This window comes from Anolis carolinensis, unplaced genomic scaffold (genome assembly GCF_035594765.1).
Source record: "Anolis carolinensis isolate JA03-04 unplaced genomic scaffold, rAnoCar3.1.pri scaffold_26, whole genome shotgun sequence".
NCBI classification, from domain to species: Eukaryota; Metazoa; Chordata; class Lepidosauria; order Squamata; family Dactyloidae; genus Anolis; species Anolis carolinensis.
The window spans coordinates 940,071-952,500 of NW_026943835.1; the positions used below are offsets into that span (position 1 = coordinate 940,071).

At 27.7% G+C, this 12,430-nt stretch overlaps 1 protein-coding gene across 1 annotated transcript in view; it reads left to right on the top strand.

Moving 5' to 3' along the window:
- Positions 1-710: 710 nt before the first annotated feature.
- Positions 711-12,430, top strand: part of LOC134294881 (phosphatidylinositol transfer protein beta isoform) — a 47,664-nt gene continuing 35,944 nt past the window's right edge. Inside the window, exons 1-3 of the mRNA XM_062966663.1 lie at positions 711-835; positions 4,255-4,285; positions 9,621-9,766. Coding sequence (XP_062822733.1) covers positions 816-835; positions 4,255-4,285; positions 9,621-9,766 — 197 coding nt within the window. The 5' untranslated portion in view covers positions 711-815. The remainder of the gene's footprint in view (positions 836-4,254; positions 4,286-9,620; positions 9,767-12,430) is intronic.

The window sequence follows — 12,430 nt, forward strand, 5'->3', positions numbered from 1 at the left end:
ATTTTCTTGTATTAATTCAATTTTTTATATTATTTTATCATTCTATTACATTTATTATTATTTATTTTTTATTTTATCTATTCTTATAATATGAATAATATGAATATTGTATGTTTTAATTATTTCCTTGTATTAATTTAATTTTTTATATTATTTTATCATTCTATTACATTTATTATTATTTATTTTTTATTTTATCTATTCTTATAATATGAATAATATGAATATTGTATGTTTTAATTATTTTCTTGTATTAATTTAATTTTTTATATTATTTTATCATTCCTATTACATTGTTTAATTATTTTATAATGTATTACATATTATTATTATTGTCCATTTCTGTTGCGGAACCAAAATCCTCCGTTCGCGTTGCCGGGGGAACTATTAACAATTTAAACTTCATTTCCGGCGGAAAACCAGCCGTATGACCCTCTTTTTTACGTTTTTTTCCGGTGCGGAACTAAATATCGCATTGGTGTTTCTGTGGGGAAGGTAAACAACGCCGCACGGGGCCTGTATTTAGGCTTGAAACGCCTCACTTCCGGTGCGAACAGGAAGTTTAGGCCGCACTCAAGATGGCGGAATCCCTTCGTGAAGAAAAAGGTTCTTTCCCTTACTCGTCTCTGATTGGCTGTTTCCAGGAAGGAGGCGGGCCGATGTCTCGATCATCGCCGCGCGATTGGTTTTTCCCCAAAAGAGGCGTGGTTTTTCCCTTCTGACGTCACGCTCCTTGACACGCCCTTCGCGGAAGTGTGGCTCTCCGCCGGCCCGCGCATGCGCAGTGCCTTTCTCCCCTCAGCTCGCCTCGGAAGATGGTGCTCGTCAAGGAATTGTGAGATTTCGTCGATCAATTAGTATCGATTACTATGATTAGATCTGTTAATTAGTCGTCTTACTGATCCAATGGTCTTAATACGTATCTGTATATGTGTATATGATACTATAATTACTGTCTTGGCTTTCTCGTAGCATTCTCTCCTGACGTTTCGCCTGCTATTATGATATTGTTATACCTTTGGGTTTTCTTTCTGGCAGCAGCATTCCCTCCTGACGTTTCGCCTTGCGTCTGTTGAATGGCCTAATAATATATTATTATTATTATTATTATTATTATAATATTTGTTATTTATTATATTATATTATTATTATATGTTGGGTTTCCTGGCTGGTAGCATTCTCTCCTGACATTCCTCCTACACCTGTTGAATGGCCTTACGGCTTCAAAGCCTGGCAGCTGCTATTATTATTATAGTGTTATATTATTATTATTATTATTACTATTATATATTTTATTATTATATTAGTATATTATTAGATATTATTATATTAATATATTATTAGATATTACTATGTTAATATATTATATTATTTGATAATATTATTAGTATATTAGTATATTATATTAGTGTATATTATATATTTTATTATTTGTATATTATTAGATATTATAATGTTATTTTATTAGTAATATTAGATATTATTATATTAGTATATTATATTATTAGATATTATATTATTAGATATTATTATATTAATATATTATTAGATATTATTATGTTAATATATTATATTATTAGATAATATTATTAGTATATTAGTATATTATATTAGTGTATTATATATTTTATTATTTGTATATTATATTATTAGATATTATAATGTTATTTTATTAGTAATATTAGATATTATTATATTATTATATTATATTAGATATTATTATAATGTTATTTTATTATATTAGTATTATTAGATATTAGTATATTAGATTATTAGATAATATTATTAGTATATTAGTATATTATATTAGTGTATTATATATTTTATTATTAGTATATTATATTATTAGAAAATATTACTAGTATATTAATAAGTGTATTATATTATATATTTTATTATTAGTATATTAGATATTATTATAATGTTATTTTATTATATTAGTAATATTAGATATTATTATATTAGTATATTATATTATTAGATATTATTATAATGTTATTTTATTATATTAGTATTATTAGATATTAGTATATTATATTATTAGATAATATTATTAGTATATTAGTATATTATATTAGTGTATTATATTATATATTTTATTATTAGTATATTATATTATTAGATAATATTACTAGTATATTAAAAAGTGTATTACATTATATATTTTATTATTAGTATATTATATTATTAGATATTATAATGTTATTTTATTATATTAGTAATATTAGATATTATTATGTTAGTATATTATTAGATATATTATATTAGTATAGTATAGATGTTATTATATTAGTATATATTGTATTATTAGATATTATTATTAATTTATTATATTAGTATATTATATTAGCATACTATATTAGATATTATTATTAGTATATTATATTATTAGATATTATGTTATTTTATTATATTAGTAATATTATTATGTTAGTATATTATTATTATATTTTTATTATATTGGGTTGGTTTCTGGCAGCATTCTCTCCTGACGTTTCACCTTGCGACTGTTGAATGGCCTCGCAACTTACATCTAATTATATTAGTATACTGTATTATATATTATTATATTAGTATATTATATTATTAGATATTTTTATTATATTTATATGATGTATTATTATATATTATATCATTATATTATTTTTATTTTCCGTTATATTATTATCCATTATTATACATCCTCATCTTTATTATTTTATTGTTATTATTATTATTTTATTATATTTATATGATGCATTGTTGTATATTATATCATATTATTGTATTATCCTTACTTTCTGTTATCTTATTATACATCATTATTATTATTTTTGATATTATTATTATGTTAGTATATTATATTATTAGATATTATTATGTTAGTATATTAGTATATTATATTATATTATTATATTGGGTTGCTGCCTGGCAGAATTCCCTCCTGACATTCCTCCTTGCTTCTGTTGAATGGCCTTGCAGCTTCAAAGCCTGGCTGCTGCTATTATTATTGTTGTATTACTATTATTATTTACTATATATGTGTGTGTGTATTATTATTATTATTATTTACTATATATGTGTGTGTATTATTATTATTTACTATATGTATGTATGTGTGTGCATTATTACTATTGTTACTATTTCCATTATTATTATTATTAATAATAATATTATTATTATTATTTACTATATATATGTTTATGTATTATTATTGGGTTACTATTTCCATTATTATTATTATTATTATTATTATTATTATTATTATTATTTATTATATATGTGTGTATTATTATTATTATTAACTCTCTATATATGTGTGTATATTATTGTGTTACTATTTCCATTATTATTATTATTATTATTATTATTATTTACTATATGTATGTTTATGTATTATTATTGGGTTACTATTTCCATTATTATTATTATTATTATTTATTATATATGTGTGTATTATTATTATTAACTCTCTATATATGTGTGTATATTATTGTGTTACTATTTCCATTATTATTATTATTATTATTATTATTTACTATATATGTGTGTGTATTATTATTGTGTTGCTGTTTCCATTATTATAATATTATTGTTATTATTTATTATATATATGTGTATATTATTATTGTGTTACTATTTCTATTATTATTATTATTATTATTTACTATATATGTGTGTTTGTGATTATTATTATTTACTATATATATGTGTGTGTATTATTATTATTATTGTGTTATTATTGTTATTTTTATTAATTAATTATAGTCATTCCGTTTTGTTTTTAGTCGCATTATTGTTATAATATTGTTTTTATTGCATTATTATTATTGTTACTATTTCCATTATTATTATTATTTACTATATATATGTTTATGTATTATTATTGGGTTACTATTTCCATTATTATTATTATTATTATTATTATTATTATTATTATTTATTATATATGTGTGTATTATTATTATTATTATTAATCAACTCTCTATATATGTGTGTGTATTATTGTGTTACTATTTCCATTATTATTATTATTATTTACTATATATGTGTGTGTATTATTATTGTGTTGCTGTTACCATTATTATATTATTATTATTATTATTATTATTATTTATATATATATGTGTATATTATTATTGTGTTACTATTTCCATTATTATTATTATTATTATTATTATTATTTACTATATATATGTGTGTGTATTATTATTATTATTGTGTTATTATTGTTATTGTTATTAATTAATTATAGTCATTCCGTTTTGTTTTTAGTCGCGTGGTGCTGCCTTGCTCCGTCCAAGAGGTATGTTCCTTCCTTGATCGATCAATATAATTAATCGTTAAATTAATAGTAATTTATTTATTTATCGTGTCCGAATCCAATTGAGGTTGGTTGACCATGGATTCAATGACGTTGACCACAGACTCGATGGAATGACTCTTGGGCTGACCCTTGACTCAATGACGTTGACCATTGACTCAATGACGTTGACTATTTACTCAATGATGTTGACCATTGACTCAAGGACATTGACCAATGACTCAATGAGATTGGCCATTGGGTTGACCATTGACTGAATGATGTTGACCAATGACTCAATGAGATTGGCTGTTGGGTTGACCATTGACTCAATGACATTGACTGTTGACTCAATGAGATTGACCATTGCATTGACTATTTACTCAATGATGTTGACCATTGACTCAATGAGATTGACCATTGCATTGACTATTTACTCAATGATGTTGACCAATGACTCAATGACGTTGACCATTGACTCAATGAGATTGACCATTGCATTGACTATTTACTCAATGATGTTGACCAATGACTCAATGACGTTGACCGTTGACTCAATGACGTTGACCATTGACTCAATGAGATAGACCATTGACTCAGTGAGATTGACCATTGCATTGACTATTTACTCAATGATGTTGACCATTGGGTTGACCATTGACTCAATGACGTTGACCATTGCCTCAATGATGTTGACCGTTGACTCAATGACGTTGACCATTGACTCAATGACGTTGACCATTGACTCAATGAGATTGACCATTGCATTGACTATTTACTCAATGATGTTGACCATTGACTCAATGAGATTGACCATTGCATTGACTATTTACTCAATGATGTTGACCAATGACTCAATGACGTTGACCATTGACTCAATGAGATTGACCATTGCATTGACTATTTACTCAATGATGTTGACCAATGACTCAATGACGTTGACCGTTGACTCAATGACGTTGACCATTGACTCAATGAGATTGACCATTGACTCAGTGAGATTGACCATTGCATTGACTATTTACTCAATGATGTTGACCATTGGGTTGACCATTGACTCAATGACGTTGACCATTGCCTCAATGATGTTGACCGTTGACTCAATGACGTTGACCATTGACTCAATGACGTTGACCATTGACTCAATGAGATTGACCATTGCATTGACTATTTACTCAATGATGTTGACCATTGACTCAATGAGATTGACCATTGCATTGACTATTTACTCAATGATGTTGACCAATGACTCAATGACGTTGACCATTGACTCAATGAGATTGACCATTGCATTGACTATTTACTCAATGATGTTGACCAATGACTCAATGACGTTGACCGTTGACTCAATGACGTTGACCATTGACTCAATGAGATTGACCATTGACTCAGTGAGATTGACCATTGCATTGACTATTTACTCAATGATGTTGACCATTGGGTTGACCATTGACTCAATGACGTTGACCATTGCCTCAATGATGTTGACCGTTGACTCAATGACGTTGACCATTGACTCAATGACGTTGACCATTGACTCAATGAGATTGACCATTGCATTGACTATTTACTCAATGATGTTGACCATTGACTCAATGACGTTGACCAATGACTCAATGATGTTGACCGTTGACTCAATGATGTTGACCATTGACTCAATGAGATTGACCATTGCATTGACTATTTACTCAATGATGTTGACCATTCCATTGACTATTTACTCAATGATGTTGACCATTGACTCAATGAGATTGACCATTGCATTGACTATTTACTCAATGATGTTGACCAATGACTCAATGACGTTGACCATTGACTCAATGAGATTGACCATTGACTCAGTGAGATTGACCATTGCATTGACTATTTACTCAATGATGTTGACCATTGACTCAGTGACGTTGACCAATGACTCAATGAGATTGACCATTGGGTTGACCATTGACTCAATGACGTTGACCATTGCCTCAATGATGTTGACCGTTGACTCAATGATGTTGACCAATGACTCAATGAGATTGACCATTGGGTTGACCATTGCCTCAGTGACGTTGACCATTGCCTCAATGACATTGACCGTTGACTCAATGATGTTGACCATTGACTCAATGAGATTGACCATTGCATTGACTATTTACTCAATGAGATTGACCATTGCATTGACTATTTACTCAATGATGTTGACCAATGACTCAATGACGTTGACCATTGACTCAATGAGATTGACCATTGCATTGACTATTTACTCAATGATGTTGACCAATGACTCAATGACGTTGACCGTTGACTCAATGACGTTGACCATTGACTCAATGAGATTGACCATTGACTCAGTGAGATTGACCATTGCATTGACTATTTACTCAATGATGTTGACCATTGGGTTGACCATTGACTCAATGACGTTGACCATTGCCTCAATGATGTTGACCGTTGACTCAATGACGTTGACCATTGACTCAATGACGTTGACCATTGACTCAATGAGATTGACCATTGCATTGACTATTTACTCAATGATGTTGACCATTGACTCAATGACGTTGACCAATGACTCAATGATGTTGACCGTTGACTCAATGATGTTGACCATTGACTCAATGAGATTGACCATTGCATTGACTATTTACTCAATGATGTTGACCATTCCATTGACTATTTACTCAATGATGTTGACCATTGACTCAATGAGATTGACCATTGCATTGACTATTTACTCAATGATGTTGACCAATGACTCAATGACGTTGACCATTGACTCAATGAGATTGACCATTGACTCAGTGAGATTGACCATTGCATTGACTATTTACTCAATGATGTTGACCATTGACTCAGTGACGTTGACCAATGACTCAATGAGATTGACCATTGGGTTGACCATTGACTCAATGACGTTGACCATTGCCTCAATGATGTTGACCGTTGACTCAATGATGTTGACCAATGACTCAATGAGATTGACCATTGGGTTGACCATTGCCTCAGTGACGTTGACCATTGCCTCAATGACATTGACCGTTGACTCAATGATGTTGACCATTGACTCAATGAGATTGACCATTGCATTGACTATTTACTCAATGAGATTGACCATTGCATTGACTATTTACTCAATGATGTTGACCATTGGGTCGACCATTGACTCAATGATGTTGACCATTGCCTCAATGATGTTGACCGTTGACTCAATGACGTTGACCATTGACTCAATGACCTTGACCAATGACTCAATGAGATTGACCATTGGGTTGACCATTGACTCAATGACGTTGACCAATGACTCAATGAGATTGACCATTGGGTTGACCATTGACTCAATGACGTTGACCAATGACTCAATGAGATTGACCATTGGGTTGACCATTGACTCAATGACGTTGACCAATGACTCAATGAGATTGACCATTGGGTTGACCATTGACTCAATGACGTTGACCAATGACTCAATGAGATTGACCATTGCATTGACTATTTACTCAATGATGTTGACCATTGGGTTGACCATTGACTCAATGATGTTGACCATTGACTATTTACTCAATGATATTGACCATTGACTATTTACTCAATGATATTGACCATTGACTCAATGACGTTGACCATTGACTCAATGACGTTGACCATTGACTCAATGAGATTGACCATTGACTCAGTGAGATTGACCATTGCATTGACTATTTACTCAATGACGTTGACCATTGCCTCAATGATGTTGACCGTTGACTCAATGACGTTGACCATTGACTCAATGATGTTGACCGTTGACTCAATGACGTTGACCATTTACTCAATGATGTTGACCATTGCATTGACTATTTACTCAATGATGTTGACCATTGACTCAATGATGTTGACCAATGACTCAATGAGATTGATCATTGGGTTGACCATTGACTCAATGATGTTGACCGTTGACTCAATGACGTTGACCATTGACTCAATGAGATTGACCATTACATTGACTATTTACTCAATGACGTTGACCAATGACTCAATGACGTTGACCATTGACTCAATGAGATTGACCATTGCATTGACTATTTACTCAATGATGTTGACCATTGACTCAGTGACGTTGACCAATGACTCAATGAGATTGACCATTGGGTTGACCATTGACTCAATGATGTTGACCGTTGACTCAATGACGTTGACCATTGACTCAATGAGATTGACCATTACATTGACTATTTACTCAATGACGTTGACCAATGACTCAATGACGTTGACCATTGACTCAATGAGATTGACCATTGCATTGACTATTTACTCAATGATGTTGACCATTGACTCAGTGACGTTGACCAATGACTCAATGAGATTGACCATTGGGTTGACCATTGACTCAATGATGTTGACCGTTGACTCAATGACGTTGACCATTTACTCAATGATGTTGACCATTGCATTGACTATTTACTCAATGATGTTGACCATTGACTCAATGATGTTGACCATTGACTCAATGAGATTGACCATTGCATTGACTATTTACTCAATGATGTTGACCACTGACTCAACGACGTTGACCAATGACTCAATGAGATTGACCATTGGGTTGACCATTGACTCAATGATGTTGACCGTTGACTCAATGATGTTGACCAATGACTCAATGAGATTGACCATTGGGTTGACCATTGACTCAATGATGTTGACCGTTGACTCAATGACGTTGACCATTGACTCAATGAGATTGACCATTGCATTGACTATTTACTCAATGATGTTGACCATTGACTCAATGACGTTGACCAATGACTCAATGAGATTGACCATTGGGTTGACCATTGACTGAATGACGTTGTCCATTGACTCAAAGACGTTGACCATTGACTCAATGAGATTGACCATTGCATTGACTATTTACTCAATGATGTTGACCACTGACTCAACGACGTTGACCAATGACTCAATGAGATTGACCATTGGGTTGACCATTGACTCAATGATGTTGACCGTTGACTCAATGATGTTGACCAATGACTTAATGAGATTGACCATTGGGTTGACCATTGACTCAATGACCTTGACCAATGACTCAATGAGATTGACCATTGGGTTGACCATTGACTCAATGATGTTGACCATTGACTCAATGACGTTGACCATTGACTCAATGACGTTGACCAATGACTCAATGAGATTGACCATTGGGTTGACCATTGACTCAATGACCTTGACCAATGACTCAATGAGATTGACCATTGGGTTGACCATTGATTCAATGATGTTGACCGTTGACTCAATGACGTTGACTGTTGGGTTGGCCATTGACCCAATGGGATTCACTCTTGGGTTGTTTACCTGTTTGTTTCCTTGTTTGTGTTGACAGTACCAGGTGGGCCAGCTGTACTCGGTGGCGGAGGCCAGCAAGAACGAGACGGGCGGCGGGGAGGGCATCCAGGTCTTGACGAACGAGCCCTACGAGAACGACGGGGAGAAAGGGCAGTTCACACACAAGATCTACCACCTCAAGAGGTAGTATTATATATTATTTGATATTTAATTATTATATTTTTATTTATTGTTGTTATTATTTTATTATATTTATATGATGTATTATTATATATTATATCATATTATTACATTATCCTTATTTTCTGTTATATTATCAGTTATTCTGCATTATTATTATTATTTATTGTTATTATTATTTTATTAAATTTATATGATGTATTATTATTATTTTATTATATTTATATATTATATATTATATTGTATTATTATCCTTTCCGTTATTACTTTGCCGTTATTACTTTATTAAATTTATATGATGTATTATTATTATTTTATTATATTTATATATTATATATTATATTGTATTATTATCCTTTCCGTTATTACTTTGCATCATTATTATTTATTATTGTTATTATTCCGTTATTACTTTGCATCATTATTATTATTTATTATTTCCGTTATTACTTTGCATCATTATTATTATTTATTATTTCCGTTATTACTTTGCATCATTATTATTTATTATTGTTATTATTATATTTATATAATGTATTTTATATATATTATATCACATTATATCATCCTTACTTTCCGTTATATTATTATTATCCATTATTGTGCATCATCATTATTTATTATTATTATTATTATTATTATTATTATTTTATTATATTTATATATTATATATTATATTGTATTATTATCCTTTCCGTTATTATTATCCATTACTTTGCATCATTATTACTTATTATTGTTATTATTATATTTATATAATGTATTTTATATATATTATATCACATTATATCATCCTTACTTTCCGTTATATTATTATTATCCATTATTGTGCATCATCATTATTTATTATTATTATTATTATTATTATTATTATTATTTGATTATATTTATATGATGTATTATTATATATTATATCATATTATTACATTATCCTTATTTTCTGTTATATTATCAATTATTTTGCATTATTATTATTATTTATTGTTATTATTATTTTATTAAATTTATATGATGTATTATTTTTATTTTATTATATTTATATATTATATATTATATTGTATTATTATCCTTTCCGTTATTACTTTGCCGTTATTACTTTATTAAATTTATATGATGTATTATTATTATTTTATTATATTTATATATTATATTGTATTATTATCCTTTCCGTTATTACTTTGCCGTTATTACTTTATTAAATTTATATGATGTATTATTATTATTTTATTATATTTATATATTATATATTATATTGTATTATTATCCTTTCCGTTATTACTTTGCCGTTATTACTTTATTAAATTTATATGATGTATTATTATTATTTTATTATATTTATATATTATATATTATATTGTATTATTATCCTTTCCGTTATTACTTTGCCGTTATTACTTTATTAAATTTATATGATGTATTATTATTATTTTATTATATTTATATATTATATATTATATTGTATTATTATCCTTTCCGTTATTACTTTGCATCATTATTATTTATTATTGTTATTATTCCGTTATTACTTTGCATCATTATTATTATTTATTATTTCCGTTATTACTTTGCATCATTATTATTTATTATTGTTATTATTATATTTATATAATGTATTTTATATATATTATATCACATTATATCATCCTTACTTTCCGTTATATTATTATTATCCATTATTGTGCATCATCATTATTTATTATTATTATTATTTGATTATATTTATATATTATATATTATATTAATATATTGTCCTTATTTTCCATTATATTATTATCCATTATTATGCATAATCATTATTATTTATTATTGTTATTATTTTACTATATTTATATATTAGTATATTATATTATATTATTACACTATCCTTACTTTCCGTTATATTATTATCCATTAATATGCATCATTATTATTGTTATTATTATTAATATCTTATTTACATTTATATGATGTATTATATATTATATCATATTATCCTTACTTTCCATTATATTATTATCCATTATTATGCATAATCATTATTATTTATTATTGTTTTTATTATTATTTTATTTATATATTATATATTATATTAATATATTGTCCTTATTTTCCATTATATTATTATCCATTATTATGCATAATCATTATTATTTATTATTGTTATTATTTTACTATATTTATATGACGTATTAGTATATTATATTATTACACTATCCTTACTTTCCGTTATATTATTATCCATTATTATGCATCATTATTATTTATTATTATTTTATTATATTTAAATGATGTATTATTATATATTATATCATATTATCCTTACTTTCCATTATATTATTATCCATTATTATGCATCATTATTATTTATTATTGTTATTATTATTTTATTATTATATTTATATATTATATATTATATTGTATTATTATATTATCCTTACTTCCCGTTATTATTATCCATTATTATGCATCATTATTATTTATTATTATTATTTTATTATATTTAAATGATGTATTAGTATATATTATATCATATTATCCTTACTTTCCGTTATATTATTATCCATTATTATGTGTCATTATTATTATTATTTATTGTTATTATTATTTTATTATTATATTTATATATTATATATTATATTGTATTATTATATTATCCTTACTTCCCGTTATTATTATCCGTTATTATGC